Source organism: Salvelinus namaycush, chromosome 16 (assembly GCF_016432855.1).
Source record: "Salvelinus namaycush isolate Seneca chromosome 16, SaNama_1.0, whole genome shotgun sequence".
Lineage (NCBI taxonomy): Eukaryota > Metazoa > Chordata > Actinopteri > Salmoniformes > Salmonidae > Salvelinus > Salvelinus namaycush.
Window position 1 is genome coordinate 34,351,142 of NC_052322.1, and position 24,198 is coordinate 34,375,339.

Here is a 24,198-nt window from a genome sequence, read left to right on the forward strand (position 1 = left end):
CATTCATACCCCGGCTTAGTCAATAAGCTAACTAACAAACTAAGTCTGTTATGCAAAAGAATAATAAAATGTATGTGTGTGTGTGTGTGTGTGTGTGTGTGTGTGTGTGTGTGTGTGTGTGTGTGTGTGTGTGTGTGTGTGTGTGTGTGTGTGTGTGTGTGTGTGTGTGTGTGTGTGTGTGTGTGTGTGTGTGTGTGTGTGTGTGTCTGTGTGTCTGTGCCAATGAATTCCTGGGATCAGACCATAAAGCATGAAACAGCTGAAACCTGACAGCCTGCCCTGAGAGTGGCTATGGAACAATGACTGCCTACTTTAGATATTTACCTCAGTTCACCTCTCATGCCAATCTCAGGTCACTAGTTAATGGTTAAGCTCTTGTGGAGAAAGAAACGCTAACAATGTTTCATTTCAGGCTGATAAGACTCGACCTTAGGGGTTTAGCCTACTGTAACTGAACTTCTGTAAATTCTGTGCCTGCCTGTTAGTGGACTATGGAAAGCAGCAGAGTCTGTCTAAGCATAATTTTCAGAACCACTGGACTCATGGTTTACTAAAAAAGCAAAATAGCAAGAAATCTAACTGTCAACTCCATGCAGTGCAATTGAGCCACCTTTTCAGGTAAACACACCTCCCCTCTGTCCTCCTCCTGACTGTCACACAGTCACTCTACATACATAGAATGCCATTTGAGATATTTTCAGGAGATTGGGTGTAGTGTCACAGAGCACCCGCATCACTAGCTAGAGAACTGTCGATCAACCTGATACAGGAGGTGCATGTCCACACAGACAACTGTAAGTCAAATTGAAGTTAACTTTTGAAATTGAAATATTAATTAGTTGCTCTGCATCAATATATGAATTACATACAGTTATTAGTTAGTTCTGTGCTTGAGAAATGTATCTTATTCAATACAGAAATGTAGCCTGCTTAATGTTTTAGTAGCCTAATTCAGCTTGCAATTTATTAACTTACCCCCCCCCCCCTTCTCCCTCTCAGCCAGGTTGGATCCTGTTAAGCCTACCTGTCTCCAGCAGCCCAGGATCTTCGGCAGGTCCCGTTTCAGTGCCCGGGAAGAACTCACTGAGAAATACTGTGACTTTGGGGGACTGCCAGTACATGTTGGGTTGTGACAAGTATAATTATCTTGCCTCTAGGTAATGGTGTTGGAATCAGTCTGATCTGTGCAACTACCTTCACTTTTTCGGACAGGGCGCTGGCACAGGAAGGCCTGGACCTTGGACGCAGAAGCCCTGTACGGGGTGTTGTAGTGCCAATGGCTCGCCTGTTCCCATGCACTCACTTTGTCCTTCTGTTACTGCTGCAGCTAAGGTCCCCATCTGCAGGTGCACTAGAGATGATAGATGGCGCACATCGACTCACCTGCGACCAGGTAAAAGAAGGTGCAAATTAACATTAGGCCTGTCAGGTTTTCTTAAATTGTTTATTGATTTTTTTATTATTTCAATTATAAAGCTAATAGTGCAAGTACTGTATTTAGACTACATACTGATAAGGTATAGCTATTGCATAAAAATATGATTGGTAAGTATCCTTGGGACGTCCTTACTCCATTGAAGTTGACATTTAAAATGGTTAAGGTAAGGGTTAAGGGTTAGGTAAGGGTTATAGTTAAGGTCAAGGTAAGGGTAGGGGTTAAGGTTAGGGTTAGGTTTTAGAGTAAGGACGTCCCAAGGATCCCGGATAGCACTGACCAATATGGTGAGTCGGGATGCTATCGGAAACTTTAACATTTGTAACAAGCGTGGTAACTAGCATTTGTTGTTACTCCGCTGTAATTACAGGCTGCAATTACCACCAGTTACATGTTGTTATTACAGTGTAACTAGGAGTTATTACAATTAACTACAATACTTGTTATAGTGTAATTACACTATAACAATAAGGGCCCCTTAAGATGAAGCGTTACCGTGTGGTTGTATAGTTTTAGCATTATGACACTTTACTCAGATTGTTCTCTGATGATGCTGGATGGGGTCATGGAATGTTTTGACCTGTACTTTCCATTAAGTCATATGTTGTGCATGTTGGTGTGATCTGTACTACAACAATGTTTGAATATAACTGCTTATGAGAATCCCACCTGTACCACCCTATTTATTTTGTGTACTCAGGACAGCCTCAGGTCAGCCATATATGTGTGTGCTTGTGTGCTTGGATGTGCATGCGCACACTTGTGTTGCTTTCTTTACCACATGTAAATGAATGCGGACTGTGTATGTGTTTACATGAGTGGGTGGGGGGTGAGCTGTCATATGTGGAGGACACATGCAAAAACCAACCACACAGACAAGCTTTAGTTCACGTGCACGCACCATGCACAGCCATATGTCGTATCTAGCAGGAGGCTGTCAGAAAGAAGTCACAACTAGAGTACCTGCAACTCTCTCTGAGGAAACTAAATTCCTGATCTAGTCTGGGATACAGTGCATTCGGAAAGTATTCAGACCACTTGACTTTTTCAACACTTTGCTACATTACAGCCTTATTCTAAAATGTTTTTTTCCCCTCTTCAATCTACACACAATACCCCATAATGACAAGCAAAAACAAGTTTTTATAAATATTTGCAAAAAATGTAAATAATAATACATTTACATAAGTATTCAGACCCTTTACTCAGTACTTTGTTGAAGCATCTTTGGCAGCGATTACAGCCTTGAGCCTTCTTGGGTATGAAGCTACAAGCTTGGCACACCTGTATTTGGGGAGGTTCTCCCATTCCTCTCTGCAGATCCTCTCAAGCTCTGCCAGGTTGGAAGGTGAACCTTTGCCCCAGTCTGAGGTCCTGAGACCTCTGGAGCAGGTTTTCATCAAGGATATCTCTGTACTTTGCTCCGTTCATCTTTCCCTTGATCCTGACTAGTCTCCCAGTCCCTGCTGCTGAAAAACACCCCCACAGCATGATGCTGCCACCACCATGCTTCACCGTAGGGATGGTGCCAGGTTTCCTCCAGACGTGACACTTGGCATTCAGGCCAAAGACTTCAATCTTGTTCATCAGACCAGATCATCTTGTTTCTCATGGTCTGAGAGTCCTTTAGGTGCCTTTAGGCAAACTCCAAGTGGACTGTCATGTGCCTTTTATGAAGGAGTGGCTTCCGTCTGGCCACTCTACCATAAAGGCCTGATTGGTGGATGCTGCAGAGATGGTTGTCCTTCTGGAAGGTTCTCCAATCTACACAGAGGAACTCTGGAGCTATGTCAGAGGGACCATCAAGTTTTTGGTCACCTCCCTGACCAAGGCACTTCTCCCCCGATTGCTCAGTTTGGCCGGGCGGCCAGCTCTAGGAAGAATCTTGGTGGTTCTAAACTTCTTCCATTTAAGAATCATGGAGGCCACTGTGTTCTTGGGGACCTTCAATGCTGCAGACATTTTTTGGTACCCTTCCCTAGATCTGTGCCTCGTCACAATCCTGTCTCGGAGCTCTATGGACAATTCCTTCGACCTCTTGGCTTGGTTTTTGCTCTGACATGCACTGTCAACTGCGGAATCTTATATAGACAGGTCTGTGCCTTTCCAAATCATGTCCAATTCTTGAATTTACCACAGTTGGTCTCCAATCAAGTTGTAGAAACATCTCCAGGATGATCAATGGAAACAGGATGCACCTGAGCTCAATTTCGAGTCTCATAGCAAAGGGTCTGAAAGCTTATGTACAGTTGAAGTTGGAAGTTTACATACACTTAGGTTGGAGTCATTAAAACTCATTTTTCAACCACTCCACAAATTTCTTGTTAACAAACTATAGTTTTGGCAAGTCAGTCAGGACATCTACTTTGTGCATGACACAAGTCATTTTCCCAACAATTATTTACAGACAGATTATTTCACTTATAATTCACTGTATCACAATTCTAGTGGGTCAGAAGTTTACATACAGAAGTTGACTGTGCCTTTAAACAGCTTGGAAAATTCCAGAAAATGATGTCATGGCTTTAGAAGCTTCTGATAGGCTAATTGACATCATTTGAGTCAATTGGAGGTGTACCTGTGGATGTATTTCAAGGCCTACCTTCAAATTCAATGCCTCTTCGCTTGACATCATGGGAAAATCAAAAGAAATCAGCCACGACCTCAGAAAAAAAATGTTAGACCTCCACAAGTCTGGTTCATCCTTGGGAGCAAATTCCAAATGCCTGAAGGTACCACGCTCATCTGTACAAACAATAGTACACAAGTATAAACACCATGGGACCACGCAGCCGTCATACTGCTCAGGAAGGAGACGCGTTCTGTCTCCTAGAGATGAACATACTTTGGTGCAAAAAGTGCAAATCAATCCCAGAACAACAGCAAAGGACCTTGTGAAGATGCTGGAGGAAACAGGTACAAAAGTATCTATATCAACAGTAAAACAAGTCCTATATCGACATAACCTGAAAGGCCACTCAGCAAGGAAGAAGCCACTGCTCCAAAACCGCCATAAAAAAGCCAGACTACGATTGCAACTGCACATGGGGACAAAGATCGTACTTTTTGGAGAAATGTCCTCTGGTCTGATGAAACAAAAATAGAACCTTTTGGCCATAATGACCATTGTTATGTTTGGAGGAAAAAGGGGGATGCTTGCAAGGCGAAGAACACCATCCCAACCGTGAAGCACGGGGGCAGCATCATGTTGTGGGGATGCTTTGCTGCAGGAAGGACTAGTGCACATCACAAAATAGATGGCATCATGAGGAGTAAAATGATGTGGATATATTGAAGCAACATCTCAAGACATCAGTCAGGAAGTCACAGCTTGGTCGCAAATGGGTCTTCCAAAAGGACAATGACCCCAAGCATACTTCCAAAGCAGCTTAAGGACAACAAAGTCAAGGTATTGGAGTGGCCATCACAAAGCCCTGACCTCAATCCTATAGAAAACCTGTGGGCAGAACTGAAAAAGTGTTCGAGCAAGGAGGCCTACAAATCTGACTCAGTTACACCAGCTCTGTCAGGAGGAATGGGCCAAAATTCACCCAACTTATTGTGGCAAGCTTGTGGAAGGCTACCCGAAACGTTTGACCCAAGTTAAACAATTTAAAGGCAATGCTACCAAATACTAATTGAGTGTATGTAAACTTCTGACCCACTGGGAATGTGATGAAAGAAATAAAAGCTGAAATAAATCATTCTCTCTACTATTATTCTGACATTTCACATTCTTAAAGAAAGTGGTGATCCTAGCTGACCTAAGACAGGGAATTTTTACTAGGATAAAATGTCAGGAATTGTGAAAAACTGAGTTTAAATGTATTTGGCTAAGGTGTACGTAAACTTCAGACTTCAACTGTAAATAAGGTATTTCGGTTTTCACTTTGTCATTGTGGGGTATTGTGTGTAGATTGATGAGGATTTACATTCTTTTCTAATCCATTTTAGAACAAGGGTTAACATAACAAAATGTGGAAAACGGGAATGGGTCAGCGCTGGTTAAACACTTGATCAGTTTGAGTGAGCAGATTTATGTTTTGATTGACAGATGCGATGTACCTCAGTCTGTACTGTAGCACACACAGACACATCAAAGTTTTAATGCTCATTATGTATTCATGACCAGGCCAGAGCGTGACACCCAATCCTAGGGCTTGAGTGTTCCATCTCCACTGCTGTTGACCATTTCCAAGGATTCGGTTCTGGGAGCAAGGTCATGAGAATTGACCTATAGTGTAGTTGTGTGCAGTTAAACGGAAGAAAATGTGTCACGTATATTAAGTGGAAGTATTACTATGTATTTAAATAATAATTACACAATCAGATTATCAGGTCTGGTATGTTGTAAGAAATCACTCTCTCTGTGCTCTTTCCTTAGGGCCTGACTGACTGCAGTGTAAAAGGTGAGACCATACAAAGCATCATATATAGTCCGTCAAAAGCCAAAATATATTGGAACACTTATCATGACATTGTGATAGGTTAACCCTTCCCGCTTCCTTTGTCTCTATCTCTGTTTCTCTCTCTCTCTCTCTCTCTCTTTTTCTCTATTTTTTTCTCTCTCTCTCGCTTTCTCTTTCTCTTTATTGGCATGGGAAACATATGTTAACATTGCCAAAGCAAGTGAAGTAGATAATATACAAAAGTGAAATAAACAATAAAAATGAACAGTAAACATTACACTCACAAAAGTTCCAAAAGAATAAAGACATTACAAATGTTATATTGTGTATGTATTCAGTAACGATGTGCAATGTGCTCTCTCTCTCTCTCTCTCTCTCTCTCTCTCTCTCCATCGATTTCTCTGTCCCTTCTGCATCTTAGATGTTGCCCTTCCTGGCATGAAGGGTCCTGTGAAAGTTAGCCGGCTGGAGCTCAGCGTGTTTCTGTGTTGCACCAACGGCCAATACTGCAAACCCTGCCTGCGAGTCACGGTCTACTTCACGATCAAAGGTAGCCCTACGGCTGCAACTGTGATGTCTGGATGCTATTCCACAGTCTTTAGTCCATACTCTACCATACCACTATCCCTAACTACACAACTAACCTTAACTCCAACAGGAAGTCACTATGCCTGGGACAGGAGCATGCCATACCTACAGCAGGATTGTATTGATAGGTTGTATTGATGTATTGATAGGTTCTATTGATAGGTTGTATTGATGTATTGACGTATTGATAGGTTGTATTGATGTATTGATGTATTGATAGGTTGATAGGTTGTATTGATGTATTGATGTATTGATAGGTTGTATTGATGTATTGATGTATTGATAGGTTGTATTGATGTATTGATAGGTTGTATTGATGTATTGATAGGTTGTATTGATAGGTTGTATTGATAGGTTGTATTGATGTATTGATAGGTTGTATTGATGTATTGATGTATTGATAGGTTGTATTGATGTATTGATAGGTTGTATTGATAGGTTGTATTGATAGGTTGTGGGGCTTTTGCAGGTTATTCTTAACTCTTGCTGTTCTCATTTGTTGTTGCTGTTTCTGCTGTTCTCAGCACATTACATGTTGTTGCTGTTTCTGCTGTCACAGATAAACATAAGGACCAGGAAGTGTCTGGTGACTACAGTGACGAAGATGACAGCTCTAACCAGAAGGAATTAAGAGAAGAGAGTCTCTTAGGAATGCCACGCAGCACAACAGGTAATCAAAAAGAGTGTGTCAAAAGAGACAAAACACACCCACACACACTCCTTGGGCGTACAAGTCAGGCAAGTAAACACACACTCCTTGGGCGTACAAGTCAGGCAAGTAAAATGAATGAAAGTCACTCAATCTAAACTTGTGGTTGACTGTTCATGTGTCTTTTGCACTTTCTCATGGTAAATAACTTGCTTTGTTGTCTCTCCTACGGTGTGTGTGTTCCAGCAGCTTCTGTAACCGTGTGTTACAGCTACCCAAACATTTTGAATCGCTGCAAAGAAGTGACATTTACATTGATCCATTCAGCTCTGGGGGACCAGCACCCTCCTGAGGTACACATTCCCTTTATCGCCTGTCATTAAACTGTTGTCTATTAAAAATGTTAGGGTTATTTTGGGTAACTTTGGGCACTACTAGAGTTGTTTAGTGGACAGAACATATAGCCTAGTATGTAATAGGTTCATGTTTGACTTCTGTAGCTGTGGCTGTCGATATTGTTGGAGCCAGAGCCAGTACAATATGGAAGTCCAGTCATCGTCCACGCATTATATACCTCAGTTACCACCACTATCCCCTCCTTAGAAGATGGTAAGTGGCATTCTTTATACCACAATACCATAGCTGTACTATAAAGATGTTACTGATATGCATACACTACCGGTCAAAAGGTTTAGAACACCTACTCATTCAAGGGTTTTTCTTTATTTTTTACTATTTTCTACATTGTAGAATAATAGTGAAGACATCAAAGCTATGAAATAACACACATGGAATCATGTAGTAACCAAAAAAGTGTTAAACAAATCAAAATATATTTCATATTTGAGATTCTTCCAATAGCCACCCTTTACCTTGATGACAGCTTTGCACACTCTTGGCATTCTCTCAAACAGCTTCATGAGGTAGTCACCTAGAATGCATTTAAATTAACAGGTGTGCCTTCTTAAAAGTTAACTTGAGGAATTTCTCAAGTTAACTCTGGGTCTTCCTTTCCTGTGGCAGTCCTCATGAGAGCCAGTTTCATCATAGCGCTTGATGGTTTTTCGACTGCCCTTGAACAAACTTTCAGAGTTCTTGAAATGTTTCATATTGACTGATCTTCATGTCTTAAAGTAATGATGGACTGTCGTTTCTCTTTGGTTATTTGAGCTGTTCTTGCCATAATATGGACTTGTTTTTTTACCAAATATGGCTATCTTCTGTATACCACCCCTACCTTGTCACAACACAACTGATTGGCTCAAACACATTAAGAAGGAAAGAAATTCCTCAAGTTAACTTTTAAGAAGGCACACCTGTTAATTTAAATGCATTCTAGGTGACTACCTCATGAAGCTGTTTGAGAGAATGCCAAGAGTGTGCAAAGCTGTCCTCAAGGCAAAGGATGGCTATTTGAAGAATCTCAAATTTAAAATATATTTTGATTTGCTTAACACTTTTTTGGTTACTACATGATTCCATATGTGTTATTTCATAGCGTTGATGTCTTCACTATTATTCTACAATATAGAAAATAGTAAAAATAAAGAAAAACCCTTGAATGGTTAGGTGTTATAAAACTTTTGACCGGTAGTGTACATTCCTCAGATCATGTATTTTGACTACCCCTCTCTTTCTCTTAGTTTGTTCCCCAGACCTACATAGTGTTGTGAAAGAATGTGATGGTGAGTCACTGTAATTTGTAATGCAACCCTGCATCCCCATAGTATTATACTGTACCTGCTTTAGTTTAAACCTTTACATCTCTTATTGATTGACATTTGATATACAGCACCAGTCAAATGTTTGCACACATCTACTCATTCACGTAAAAATAAAAAATAAAAACTATTTTCTACATTGTAGAATAATATTGAAGACATCCAAACTATGAAATAACACATATGGAATCATGTAGCAACCCAAAAAGTTTTAAACAAATCCAAATACATTTTAGATTTTGGATTCTTCAAAGTAGCCACCCTTTGCCTTGATGACAGCTTTGCACACTCTTGGCAGTCTCTCACCCAGCTTCACCTGGAAAGCTTTTCCAACAGTCTTGCAGGAGTTCCCACATATGCTGAGCACTTGTTGACTGCTTTTCCTTCACTCTGCAGTACAACTCATCCCAAACCATCTCAATTGGGTTGAGGTTGGGTGATTGTGACAGCCAGGTCATCTGATGCAGCACTCCATCACTCTCCTTCTTGGTCAAATAGCCCTTACGCAGCCTGGAGGTGTGTTTGGTCATTGTCCTGTTGAAAACAAATTATAGTCCCATTAAGCCCAAACCAGATGGGATGGCATATTACTGCAGAATGCTGTGGTAGCCATGCTGGTTAAGTGTACCTTGAATTCTAAATAAATCACAGACAGTGTCACCAGTAAAGCACCCCCACCATCACACCTCCCACATGCTTCATGGTGGGAACCACACATGCAGAGATCATCCGTTCACCTACTCTGCATCTCACAAAGACACAGCGGTTGGAACCAAACATCTCCAATGTGGACTCATCGGACCAGAGGACAGATTTCCATCGGTTTAAGGTCCATGCTTGTGTTTCTTGGCCCAAGCAAGTCTCTTCTTCTTATTGGTGTCATTTAGTAGTTGTTTCTTTGCAGCAATTCGACCATGAAGGCCTGATCCACGCAGTCTCCTCTGAACAGTTGATGTTGAGATGTGTCTGTTATTTGAACTCTGTGAAGCATTTATTTGGGCTGCAATCTGAGGCTGGTAACTCTAATTAACGTATCCTCTGCAGCAGAGATAACTCTGTCTTCCTTTAATGTTTCGGTCTGGTGATGGACTGTCCTTTCTCTTTGCTTATGTGAGCTGTTCTTGCATAATATAGACTTGGTCTTTTACCAAATAGGGCTATCTTCTGTATACCACCCCTACCTTGTCACAACACAACTGATTGGCTCAAACCCATCAAGAAGGAAATAAATTCCACAAATTCACTTTTAAGAAGACACACTTGTTAATTTAAATGCATTCCAGTTGACTACCACATGAAGCATGTTGAGAGAATACAAAGCTTGTGCAAGGCTGTCATCAAGGCAAAGGGTGGCTACTTTGAAGAATCTCAGATATAAAATATATTTTGATTTGTTTAACACTTTTTGGTTACTACATGATTCCATATGTTTTATTTCATAGTTTTGATGTTTTCACTATTATTCTACAATGTAGAAAATAGTACAAATAAAGAAAAACCTTTGAATGAATAGGTGTGTCTAAACTTTTGACCGGTACTATATGTCTCAGCGCCAAAGCTCAGAGCTGTGATTGATAAGAAGAGAGGTGTGGCTGTGCTCCAACTGGACAGTTCTAACAAGACACCGACCAGTGAGATGGGCATGTGCCAGATGTTCGGGACTGGAGAACCTTGCAGATACCAGAAGTGGGTCAGTATGTATAAAGAAAAGTCACACATTTTTTTACAAGGTCAAGCTGTGACCTCCTTCCTCACTGTCACCTTCTCTTTCTCATGCCCTTTCTTCTTCTTTCAGAGCCAGAGAGAGATGAGCATTCCTTTGAGGTCTATAGCGCCCTGTCTGTGCTTTCAGGTAAACATTGCTTGATTTTTCTGCTGCTCGGAACAACTTGTTTCCAATGCTGAATTGAAGATTCATGATCATTGTCATGCAGGAGTCACTTGTGCACATTCCTTGTATGTTGCTTAACAACAGGTTTGGTGGAAGGGACAGAATCTACGCAGAGAGATCTGCCCCTTCATGAACAACAAAGGTAAGGGGTTCAATCAGATTCCTTCCCTACCGCAGAACTCTTGACTCTGGACTGGAAACATTTGTTATTGTAATACCCAAATGTCTCCATTCCTCTCTCAGAGCTTTTCAGAAGAATGTGGGACAACAACGTGTCCTTGTCAGTGGAGGAGGCTCAGACGAACGTGGGGAACGGCACAGTGCTGAGTTGGAACGTGACTGCCCCCTGTCGCCTGGAGGGGGAACTGTGGCTGTGTAGAAGGGGCTCAGCGGGGGGGCATTGCGAGGAGTTGAAGGGCTCCAGGCAGAGGATGCACAAGCACACACATGCCGGGTGGACGCCCACTCTCCACGGACACTGGGTAAGGCCTACCGTGTGAGGTCGACTTACCCTTCACCTTTGACCTTACTGAACATGACCGTTGAGTTTCTGTTTCTGTTGTTTTTTCAGAAAAGAGGAGAGTTCATCAATGTGAACCCTCATCCTGCTCTGTGTGTCCAGGTAAACACTTCTCCACTGACCTGTGGACAGAGTGCACTGTTTAAATGAAATTGTGAGCCTGTACTTACTCTGAAATGCAGTACTGTAAGTGTTTATGCCTGACACCACACTTTTTCTTGTTGTCTAGATGAAAGTACAGGGGATGGATACAAAGCTGGATCCCTTGTGTCCATTTGCAAGTATGCATTTCACCCCTGAGGGTCAATATGTTACATTTTATAAGGTTTACCTATAGTTCTAAACTGGTTGTATGCTGTATTTGGCTGTACTAAGGATTGGTTAAATGGTCATCAATTCATTAATGCAACTGACCCACACTCTTAGAAAAAAGGAGTTATCTAGAAACCAAAAGGGTTCATTTGCTGTCCCCATATGAGAACCCTTTGCAGAACCCATTTTGGTTCCAGGTAGAACCCTTTTCACAGAGGGTTCTACCTGGAACCAAAAATGGTTCTCCTATGGGGAAAGGCGAAGAACCCTTTTGGAGTGAAATTTACTGAATTATTAACAGGTTAGGTCTTTGGTTAATGTGTGTCTCTATAACGCGCAGCATAGAGATTAGTGCTAAATTAGCTAAAGAGGATATTTGGCAGAAATAATGGATACAATGATGGATTATGAGGCATTGGTCCACAGCTGTATGTAATCAGACTGACTTCCCCTATAGCACCACGGAACCGATGGCTCCTGACTCTCCTGATAGGGCTGCTACTAATCTGTTTGGCAATACTTGGGGCCTACGTCATACATGGTGCTCTCAAAGGTTAATGATGCAGCTATATATTATCAATATTATTAGCTATCTCTGAAGCTATCTAATCACTTAATGTATTAACTATATATGAATATAATACTACTAGCCTGGGTGCCAGCCTGACATTTTCGAGAGTGTGAATCAAATTTCTCAGATTGGCACTGAGGCTAGGACACTATAGCACACACACCTCATTGTTATTCTTGCACTTTTTATCTCCCCCACAGGATACGTGTGGAGATGGTTGAAAGATGAAGACATAAAAGGTAAGATAAGCCTTTAAAACATTCCCTCACAATTCACTGTCTCCAATTATATCTGAATCCAATTATATTCTTTCTTCATGCTTCAGAAGAATAACCACCCTCTCTCTCTATCCCTTTTTTCTCTCTCTCATTTGATCTCATTCCCTCTGCCGCTCTTCTCTTTCCGTCCTTCCCCCTCTCCCTCTCTTTTCTCTACCTTCTCTCTTGTCTCTCTCTCTCTCTCTCTCTCTCTCTCTCTCTCTCTCTCTCTCTCTCTCTCTCTCTCTCTCTCTCTCTCTCAGGTGCAGTAGGAGGTGGCCACATTGTGTTGCTGTACCCTCCTGACAATGATCAGGCTGTGCTGGGGCTGGTGTGTCGTCTGGGCTTGTCCCTCTCCTCTCTGGGCTTCAGTGTATCTCTAGACCTGTGGAGCCAGGCCGAGCTCAGTGTCCTGGGACCAGTTCCATGGCTCCACTCCCGGCTTGATCGCCTGCAGAGACAGGGGGGGAAAGTGGTGCTGGTGCTGACCCAGGCAGCCTGGGAGAGGGCTGAGGAGTGGGGCAGTCGGGGCAGCCGGGGCTGGGAGAGGGATACTCTCTGGTGGAGGGGGTGTGACGAGGATGGGGAGTCAGGGGTGGGGTGTCGTTCTCCATATTCGGATGTCTTCAGTGCCTCGCTCAGCTGCATTCTAGCGGACTACTTGCAGGGCCGTGCCGGCGAACGCTTCACCCTCGTGCAGTTTGAGTCTGTGCCTCCCGGCGGCTGCCGCCCCCTGCCTGACCTCTTCAGGGGGCTGCCGCTCTTCAGCCTCCCCTCCCAGAGCCTGGGCTTCCTGACTGAACTCGCTTTGGGGCGAGGTAGGGGGGCAGCATCAGGGCGACGAAGGCGGGCAGGGGGGCTCAGGGCAGCCTCACGGGCACTGGCTGGGGGGCTGAGAGGGTTTGTGGGGGGTTCGGCAATGTTACGGCTGGCCGGGCTGCCCCAGGACTGTGTTGGTGCAGGGGTTGAGGACCCCTGGGAGTCTGTGCCGCTGCAGCCGTGTCTCACCACCCCACCGTCCAGCCCTGACACCTGCCCAAGACCAGCGGGATGGACTGGGTCTAAGAGGGCAGGAGAGGCTGGGGAGGAACCAGGGGCCTGTTCCGCAGGATGCTAACTGTGGCACTGACATACTATAATCCGATACTGGACATTAGGGCTTCAGGGGATGGTGGTTTGAAACTGTGTCTCATGTACTTTTGGAGCTACTGTCCAAAGTAGAGCATGAATTGTTAATATTATAAATAATTAACTTTTGTGGTCCTGAAAAACTACTGTCAACTCCAGTTTAGAGATTGCTCAGTTTGGCTGGTCAGCTCTAGAGAGGTTCTTGATGGTTCCAAAGTTCTTCCATTTATGGTTCCAAAGTTCTGTCTTCAGAAAGTATTCAGACCCCTTGAATTTTTCCACCTTTTGTAACGTTACAACTTAAATCTAAAATGAATTACATAAAAACAATTCCTCAACAATCTACAAACAATACCTTATAATGACGAAGCTAAAAACAGGCTTTTAGAAATGTTTGCAAATAAAATAAATACAAGTAAAAAACATACAAAAGTATTCAGACCATTTGCTATGAAACTCGAAATTGAGCTCAGGTGCATCCTGTTTCCATTGATCATCCTTGAGATGTTTCTACAACTTGATTGGAGTCCACCTATGGTAAATTCAATTGATTCGAAATTATTTGGAAATGACACACCTGTCTATATAAGGTTACACAGTTGGCAATGCATGTCAAAGCAAAAACCAAGCCATGAGGTCGAAGGAATTGTCCGTAGAGACCCAAGAGAGCATTCTGTCGTGGCACAGATCTGGGGAAGTGTACCAAAAAAATTCTGCAGCATTGAAGGTCCCCAAGAACACAGTGGCCTCATTCTTAAATGGAAGAACTTTGGAACCACCAAGAATCTCTAGAGCTGGCCGCCCAGCCAAACGTATTAACCGGGGGAGAAGGGCCTTGGTCAGGAAGGTGACCAAGAACCCAATGGTCACTCTGACATAGCTCTAGAGTTCCTCTGTGGAGATGGGAGAACCATCCAGAAGGACAACCATCTCTGCAGCACTCCACCAATCAGGCCTTTATGGTAGAGTGGCCAGATGGAAGACATTCCTCAGGAAAAGGCACATGACAGCCCACTTGGAGTTTGCCAAAAGGCACCTAAAGACTCTCAGACCATGAGAAACAAGATTCACTGGTCTGATGGAACCAAGATGAAACTATTTGGCCTGAATTCCAGGCATCACATCTGGAGGAAAGCTGGCACCATTGCTATGGTGGTGGCAGCATCATGCTGTGGGGATATTTTTCAGTGGCAGGGACTGGGAGACTAGTCAGGATCGAGAGAAAGATGAATGGAGCAAAGTACAGAAAGATCCTTGATGAAAACCTGCTGCAGAGCGCTCAGGACCTCAGACTGGGGCAAAGGTTCACCTTCCAACAGGACAACGACCTTAAGCACAAAGCCAAGACAACGCGGGAGTGGCTTCGGGACAAGTCTCTGAATGTCCTTGAGTGGCCCAGCCAGAGCCCGGACTTGAACCCGATCGAACATCTCTGGAGAGACCTGAAAATAGCTGTGCAGCGACGCTCCCCGTCCAACCAGAGCTTGAGAGGATCTGCAGAGAAGAATGGGAGAACCTCCCCAAATACAAGCTTGTAGCTTCATACCCAAGAATGTCTAAAAAACGATTTTTGCTTTGTCATTATGGGGTATTGTGTGTAGAATAATGTGTGTAGATTGATGAGGGAAAAAACTATTTCATCAATTTTAGAATAATAACCTAACCAAATGTAGAAAAAGTCAAGGGGTCTGAATACTTTCCGAAGGCACTGTACATAGTCATTGAACACTGGTCACTTTTATAATGTTTACTTCCTGTTTTACCCATATCATATATACTGTATTCTAATCAAGGCTCACCCTATATAACTACTGCTGTACACACCTTTCCTATTCATATACTGTCTATACTGTTCATACTCTCATACTCATATATATATATATATATATATATATATATATATATATATATATATATATATATATATATATATATACTGTATATACACAGTACAAGTCAAAATGTTGCACACACTTACTCATTCAAGGGTTTTTCTTAATTTTTTACTATTTCTATATTGTAGAATAATATTGAAGACATCAAAACTATGAAATAAAACATATGGAATCATGTAGTAACTATAAAAGTATATATATGTTTATTTCAGATTTTAGATTCTTCAAAATAGCCACCCTTTGCCTTGAGGACAGCTTTGCACACTCTTGGCATTCTCTCAAACAGCTTCATGAGGTAGTCACCTGGAATGCATTTCAGTTAACAGGTGTGTCTTCTTAAAAGTTCATTTGTGGAATTTATTTCCCTCGTAATGCGTTTGAGCCAATCAGTTGTGTTGTGACAAGGTAGGGGTGGTATACAGAAGATAGCCCTATTTGATAAAAGACCAAGTCCATATTATGGCAAGAACAGTTCAAATAAGCAAAGAGAAAGGACAGTCCATCATTTCTACAACACATGAAGGTTAGTCAATCCGGATTTCAAGAACTTTGTTTCTTTCAAGCGCAGTCACAAAAACTATCAAGCTCTATGATGAAACTGTTTCTCCACAGGAAAGGAAGACCCAGAGTTACCTTTGCTGCAGAGGATAAATTCATTAGAGTTTCCAGCCTCAGAAATGGGGAATTAACTGCACCTCAGATTGCAGTCCAAATATATGCTTCACAGAGTTCAAGTAACAGACACATCTCAACATCAACTGTTCAAAAGAGACTGCGTGAATCAGGCCTTCATGTTTGAATTACTGCAAAGACACCACTACTAAAGGACACCAATAATAGGAAGAGACATGCTTGGACCAAGAAACACAAGCAATGGACATTAGACCAGTGGAAATCTGTCCTTTGGTCTGATGAATCCAAATTTGAGATGTTTGGTTCCAACCGCCGTGTCTTTGTGAGATGCAGAGTAGGTGAACGGATGATCTCCGCATGTGTGGATCCCACCGTGAAGCATGGAGGAGGAGGTGTGATGGTGTGGGATTGCTTTGCTAGTGACACTGTCTATGATTTATTTCGAATTCAAGGTACACTTAACCAGCATGGCTACCACAGCATTCTGCAGCGATACGCCATCCCATCTGGTTTGGGCTTAGTGGGACTATCATTTGTTTTCAACAGGACAATGACCCAGAACACACCTCCAGAATGTGTAATGGCTATTTGACCAAGAAGGAGAGTGATGGAGTGCTGCATCAGATGACCTGGCCTCCACAATCACCCGACCTTAACCCAATTGAGATGGTTTGGGATGAGTTGGACCGCAGAGTGAAGGAAAAGCAGCTCAGCATATGTGAGAAGTCCTTCAAGACTGTTGGAAAAGCATTCCTCATGGAACTGGTTGAGAGACTGCCAAGAGTGTGCAAAGCTGTCATCAAGGCAAAGGTGGCTACTTTGAAGAATCTAAAATGTATTTGGATTTGTTTTAAACTTTTTTGGTTGCTACATGATTCCATATGTGTTATTTCATAGTTTTGATGTCTTCACTATTATTCTACAATGTAGAAAATAGTAAATATAAAGAAAAACCCTTGAATGAGTAGGTGTGTCCAAACTTTTGACTTGTACTGTATATACATTTACATTATTTTTGAAATCCTTCATTTGGGGGGGGGGGGGGGGGGGGGGGTGTATTGTTTTGTGTTGTTAGGTATACTGCACTGTTGAAGGTTGAAACATAAGCATTTTGCTGCACTTGTGATAACATCTGCAAAATATGTGTACTGTATGCGACCAATTAAAATGTGATTCGTTTTTGTGTTCATCCCTGAACTGTAAATGGGTGACATTGTTGTACTCAACCATTATCTTCGTTTCAAAATATTATACGGTTAATTTGTAAAGTAATTTGTTTTACTAAGTGGTTTGTTGGTTAATTGTATAACATTTTATGCATTTGTGCGTTCTGTTATGGTGCAGTTCTATGTCGTGACTGGGTTATCCATCATCAGCAATAGGTATAAAGTGGTTTGCTTCTATTTTCTGTGTAATTTTTTGTACTGTGCGTTTGGTGACTATTTCGATATATATTTTTTTTGTTAGTGTTGAATTTTGCAGTTATTCTAATCTTAAATGATTTGCCTGTCTGACAAAGTCTATCAGGGCAATGACCCATTCAACTTCTTTAAAACAAGACACACCCTTCTTTGTACTCGCGGGTAATGATTGGTTGAAGACTGAAGTCCCAGTGGGATTGGGCAGTATCCTGCCAGCTGCGCCTCAGCTAAACAGAGTCTGGGAAGAAGAATCAACAAGAACCACTGCTTCAGCACCGGTCAATGAATGGCACGGATGAAGAACTAAACCGGTGAAAGACCGTGAAATTGTATTAAGGTGCTGAGGACGCTCCAGTCGGTTGTCTACAAGCTGCTGAGAGTTTATAGCAAGCTGAAGGTAGGATGCAGCGCAGCATAATTTATTGGAAGCCAGCTAGCGTTAGCTAGGTAACGCTAATTTAGCTAACATTAGCTATCCATCCAGATAGATTGCTAGTGTGCCATAGCAGTGCGTTAGCTGGGTAGCTAACTAGTTATCACAATCAATTTACTGCCATGCAATGTAGCAATAGACAAGAAGAAATAGTTCGAGTTTAGAAATAGTAGAAATAGAAATAGTCATCAATGGTTTTGATGACGTTTAAGATGGATAATCATGTCATTACTTGTACTGACCTGATTTGCCAATGGGACCTTACACTAACTAGCTAACGTTAGCTGACCACACTAGCCAGTCTAACTGATTATGAAGATGCTATTCAGAATGATGATGATCCTCATCGGACCACAGCCTAAATAGTTCAGTCAAGGCAACAATGTAGTGAGCTCCATACCTAGCTTTCTAAGAATTGAACTAGCTATGTTTTTTTGCCAGGCAGCAGAGGCAATGGAGCATAATCATCACTAGGCTTACCCATAACAGGATCCAACTAGGTTTGGATTTGTCAATGAACATTGACATTGTGAGAGATACAGGAATTCAGTGGCTCTGCGTTGTTTACTGAAACATTGATATAACTCCTGTTATCTTTTCACACACATTTAATCCTGCTGCTCATCATGATAATCAAATCAAATGTATTGGTCACATACACGTTTTTAGCAGATGTTATTGTGGGTGTAGTGAAATGCTTGTGCTTCTAGCTCCGACAGTGCAGTAATATCTAACAAGTAAATCTAAGTAAGGAATGGATTAAGAATATATATACATATATGTCATAGCGGCATTGGACTAAGATACAGTGGCATAGTATAGAGTACAGTATGTACATATGAGATCGGTGATGCAATATTTACAAACAATTAAAGTGATTAAGATACCATAGAATAGTATAGAGTACAGTTTATACATATGAGATGAGTAATGCAAGTCACAGAGACAATAAAGTGGCTAGTGTTTCATTTCCTTAAAGTGGACAGTGATTCCTAATCTATGTCTATAGGCAGCAGTCTCTGATGTGCTGTAAATGGCTGTTTAACAGTCAGTGGTGTAGTATACAATATGAAATGGGTGATGCAATATGTAAACACAATTTAAAAGTGACTAAGATACCGTAGAATAGTGTGAAGTGCAGTTTATACAGTTGAAGTCGGAAGTTTACATACACTTTAGCCAAATAGGATCACCACTTTATTTTAAGAATGTGAAAATGTGAAATGTCAGAATAATAGTAGAGAGAATTATTTATTTCAGCTTTTATTTCTTTCATCACATTCCCAGTGGGTCAGAAGTTTACTTACACTCAATTAGTATTTGGTAGCATTGCCTTTAAATTGTTTAACTTGGGTCAAACGTTTCGAGTAGCCTTCCACAAGCTTGCCACAATAAGTTAGGTGAATTTTGGCCCACTCCTCCTGACAGAGCTGGTTCATCCTTGGGAGCAATTTTCAAACGCCTGAAGGTACCACGTTCATCTGTACAAACAATAGTACACACACGCTTTTTTAGTTCTGCCCACACATTTTCTATGTGATTGAGGTCAGGGCTTTGTGATGGCCACTCCAATAACTTGACTTTTTTGCCATTTTGCCACAACTTTGGAAGTATGCTTGGGGTCATTGTCCATTTGGAAGAGCCATTTGCGACCAAGCTTTAACTTCCTGACTGATGTCTTGAGATGTTGCTTCAATATATCCACATCATTTTACTCCTCATGATGCCATCTATTTTGTGATGTGCACCAGTCCCTCCTGCAGCAAAGCCAAACAGTTCTATTTTTGTTTCATCAGACCAGAGAACATTTCTCCAAAAAGTACGATCTTTGTCCCCATGTGCAGTTGCAAACCGTAGTCTGGCTTTTTTTATGCCGGTTTTGGAGCAGTGGCTTCTTCCTTGCTAAGCGGCCTTTCAGGTTATGTCGCTATATGACTCGTTTTACTGTGGATATAGATACTTTTGTACCTGTTTCCTCCAGCATCTTCACAAGGTCCTTTGCTGTTGTTCTGGGATTGATTTGCACTTTTCGCACCAAAGTTCGTTAATCACTAGGAGACAGAACGCGTCTCCTTCCTGAGCGGTATGACGGCTGCGTGGTCCCATGGTGTTTATTCTTGTGTACTATTGTTTGTACAGATGAACGTGGTACCTTCAGGCGTTTGGAAATTAATCCCAAGGATGAACCAGACTTTGTTTTTCTGATATCTTGGCTGATTTCTTTTGATTTTCCCATGATGTCAAGCAAAGAGGCACTGAGTTTGAAGGTAGGCCTTGAAATACATCCACAGATACACCTCCAATTGACTCAAATGATGTCAATTAGCCTATCAGAAGCTTCTAAAAGAAGCTTCCACTGGGGCGGCAGGTAGCCTAGTGGTAGCGTTGGACTAGTAACCGAAAGGTTGCAAGATCGAATCCCCGAGCTGACAAGGTAAAAATATGTCCTTCTGCCCCTGAACAAGGCAGTTAACCCACTGTTCCTAGGCCATCATTGAAAATAAGAATTTGTACTTAACTGACTTGCCTAGTTAAATAAAGGTAAAATAAAAAAATAAATAAAGCCTTGACATAATTTTCTGGAATTTTCCAAGCTGTTTAAAGGCACAGTCAACTTAATGTATGTAAACCTCTGACCCATTGGAATTGTGATACAGTGAAATAATCTGTCTGTAAACAATTGTTGGAAAAATTACTTTTCATGCACAAGGTAGATGTCCTAACCGACTTGCCAAAACTATAGTTTGTTAACAAGAAATTTGTGGAGTGGTTGGAAAAACTAGTTTTAATGACTCCAACCTAAGTGTATGTAAATTTCCGACTTCAACTGTACATGAGTCATGCTAGATACGGAACATTATTAAAGTGACTAGTGATTCATTTCCTTAAAGTGGCCAGTGATTCCTAATCTATGTCTACAGGCAGCTGCCTCTGATGTGCTAGGGACGGCTGTTGAGCAGTCTGATGGCTTTGAGATAGAAGCTGTTTTTCAGCTTCTATCTCTCGGTCCCAGCTTTGATGCACCTGTACTGACCTAGCCTTCTTGATGATAGCGGGGTGAACAGGCAGTGGCTCGGGTGGTTGATGATCTTTTTGGCCTTCCTATGGCATCGGGTGCTGTAGGTGTCCAGGAGGGCGGGAAGTTTGCCCCTGGTAATGTGTTGGGCGGACTGCACCCCCCTCTGGAGAGCTTTGCGGTTGTGGGCGGTGCAGTTGCTGTACCAGGTGGTGAAACAGCCCGACAGGATGTTCTCAATTGTGCATCTGTAAAAGGTTGTGAGGGTTTTAGATGTTAAGCCAAATGTCTTTAGCCTCCTGAGGTTGAAGAGGCGCTGTTGTGCCGCCTTCACCACACTATCTGTGTGGGTGGACCATTTCAGTTTGTGATGTGTGATGTGTACGCTGAGGAACTTGAAGCTTTCCACCTTCTCCACTGTGGTCCCGTCGATGTGGATAGGGGGGTGCTCCTTCTGATGTTTCCTGAAGTCCAAGATCATCTCCTTAGTTTTGTTGACGTTGAGTGAGAGGTTATTTTCCTGGCACCACACTCCCAGAGCCCCCACCTCCTCCCTGTAGGCCGTCTCATCGTTGTTGGTAATTGGTAATCAAGCCTACTACTGTTGTCATCTGCAAACTTGATGATTGAGTTGGAGGCGTTGTTGGTCACGCAGTCATGGGTGAACAGGGAGTACAGGATGGGGCTGAGCACGCACCCTTGTGGGACCCCAGTGTTGAGGATCAGCGAAGAGGAGATGTTGTTTCTAGAGGTCGACCGATTATGATTTTTCAACGCCGATACCGATTATTGGAGGACCAAAAAAAGCCGATACCGATTTAATCGGCCGATTTATAAAAAATAAAAAAATATTTATTTGTAATAATGACAATTACAACAATACTGAATGAACACTTATTTTAACTTAATATAATACATCAATAAAATAAATGTAGCCTCAAATAAATAATGAAACATGTTAAATTTGGTTTAAATAATGCAAAAACAAAGTGTTGGAGAAGAAAGTAAAAGTGCAATATGTGCCATGTAAGAAAGCTAATGTTTAAGTTCCTTGCTCAGAACATGAGAACATATGAAAGCTGGTGGTTCCTTTTAACATGAGTCTTCAATATTCCCAGGTAAGAAGTTTTAGGTTGTAGTTATTATAGGAATTATAGGACTATTTCTCTCTATACCATTTGTATTTCATTAACCATTGGATGTTCTTATAGGCACTTTAGTATTGCCAGTGTAACAGTATAGCTTCCATCCCTCTCCTCGCTCCTACTTGGGCTCGACCCAGGAACACATCGACAACAGCCACCCTCGAAGCAGCGTTACCCATGCAGAGCAAGGGGAACAACCACTCCAAGTCTCAGAGCGAGTGACGTTTGAAACGCTATTAGCGCGCACCCCGCTAACTAGCTAGCCATTTCACATCGGTTACACAGCCTAATCTCGGGAGTTGATAGGCTTGAAGTCATAAACAGCGCAATGCTTGAAGCACAGCGATGAGCTGCTGGCAAAACGCACGAAAGTGCTGTTTGAATGAATGCTTACGAGCCTGCTGGTGCCTACCATCGCTCAGTCAGACTGCTCTATCAAATCATAGACTTAATTATAACATAATAACACACAGAAATACGAGCCTTAGGTCATTAATATGGTCGAATCCGGAAACTATCATCTCGAAAACAAAACGTTTATTCTTTCAGTGAAATACGTAACCGTTCCGTATTTAATCTAACGGATGGCATCCCTAAGTCTAAATATTGCTGTTACATTGTACAACCTTCAATGTTATGTCATAATTACGTAAAATTCTGGCAAATTAGGCGGCCCAAACTGTTGCATATACACTGACTCTGCGTGCAATGAACGCAAGATTAATATTGCCTGCTAACCTGGATTTATTTTAGCTAAATATGCAGGTTTAAAAATATATACTTCTGTGTATTGATTTTAAGAAAGGCATTGATGTTTATGGTTAGGTACACATTGGAGCAACGACAGTCCTTTATCACGAATACGCACCGCATCGATTATATGCAAACTAGTAATATCATCAACCATGTGTAGTTAACTAGTGATTATGATTGATTGATTGTTTTTTTATAAGATAAGTTTAATGCTAGCTAGCAACTTACCTTGGCTTACTGCATTCGCGTAACAGGCAGGCTCCTTGTGGAGTGCAATGTAATCAGGTGGTTAGAGCGTTGGACTAGTTAACTGTAAGGTTGCAAGATTGAATCCCCGAGCTGACAAGGTAAAAATCTGTCGTTCTGCCCTTGAACAAGGCAGTTAACCCACCGTTCCTAGGCCGTCATTGAAAATAAGAATGTGTTCTTAACTGACTTGCCTAGTTCAATAAAGATTAAATAAAGGTGTAAAAAAAAATATCTTAAATAAAAATCAGCCAAATCCGTGTCCTAATTAATCGGTCGATCTCTAGTTGTTTCCTACCTTCACTACCTGGGGGCAACTCGTCAGGAAGTCCAGGACCCAGTTACACAGGGCGGGGTTCAGATCTTTTTTTGTGGATCTATTGGGGCGGTAAGCAAATTGAAGAGGGTCTAGGGTGGCAGGTAAGGTGGAGGTGATATGATCCTTGACTAGTCTCTCAAAGCACTTCATGATGACAGAGGTGAGTGCTATGGGGCGATAGTCATTTAGTTCATTTACCTTTGTCCCTGTCCCTAAGAAAGCAATGGTGGCCATCTTGAAGCATGTGGGGACAACAGACTGGGATAGGGAGAGATTGAATATATCTGTGAACAAACCAGCCACCTGGTCTGCGCATGCTGTGAGGACGTGGCTAGGGATGCCTTCTGGGCCGGCAGCCTTGCGAGGGTTAACCCGCTTAAATGTCCTACTCACGTCGGCCAGGGAGAAGGAGAGCCCACAGTCCTTGATAGCGGGCCGCGTCGGAGGCACTGTATTATCCTCAAAGCAAGTGAAGAAGGTATTCAGTCTGTCCGGAAGCAGGATGTCTGTGTCTGTGACGTGGCTGGTTTTCCTTTTATAATCCGTGATTGTCTGTAGACCCTGCCACATATGTCTCGTGTCTGAGCCGTTGAACTGGGCCTCAACTTTGTCCCTATACTGGCGTTTACCCTGCTTGATTGCTTTGCAGAGGGAATAACTACACTGTTTGTATTCTTCTATATTCCCAGTCTTCTTGCCCTGGTTAAATGTGGTGGTTCGCTTTCAGTTTTGTGTGAATGCTGCCGTACAGTATGATGGTGCCGACGAAGATGGCAGCATCGCGACTAGCTCTTATGCAACTCTGCAGTATTTTTTTGGTTCATGTACATTTTTTTTACCGTTATTAGCTCAGGAA

The 24,198-nt window shown here is 42.2% G+C and overlaps 1 protein-coding gene across 1 annotated transcript; it reads left to right on the top strand.

Annotated features, from left to right (window-relative positions):
- Positions 1-513: 513 nt before the first annotated feature.
- Positions 514-13,878, top strand: LOC120061336 (interleukin-17 receptor C-like). The gene is given in 18 exon segments (XM_039011084.1): positions 514-794; positions 1,000-1,393; positions 5,820-5,844; positions 6,266-6,394; positions 6,992-7,102; positions 7,331-7,434; positions 7,582-7,690; positions 8,725-8,766; positions 10,353-10,492; positions 10,598-10,654; positions 10,778-10,835; positions 10,937-11,175; positions 11,265-11,315; positions 11,443-11,494; positions 11,983-12,078; positions 12,297-12,335; positions 12,617-13,384; positions 13,387-13,878. Coding segments are annotated over 17 exon segments (2,169 nt in total). The 5' UTR covers positions 514-794; positions 1,000-1,276; the 3' UTR covers positions 13,419-13,878.
- Positions 13,879-24,198: the final 10,320 nt, after the last annotated feature.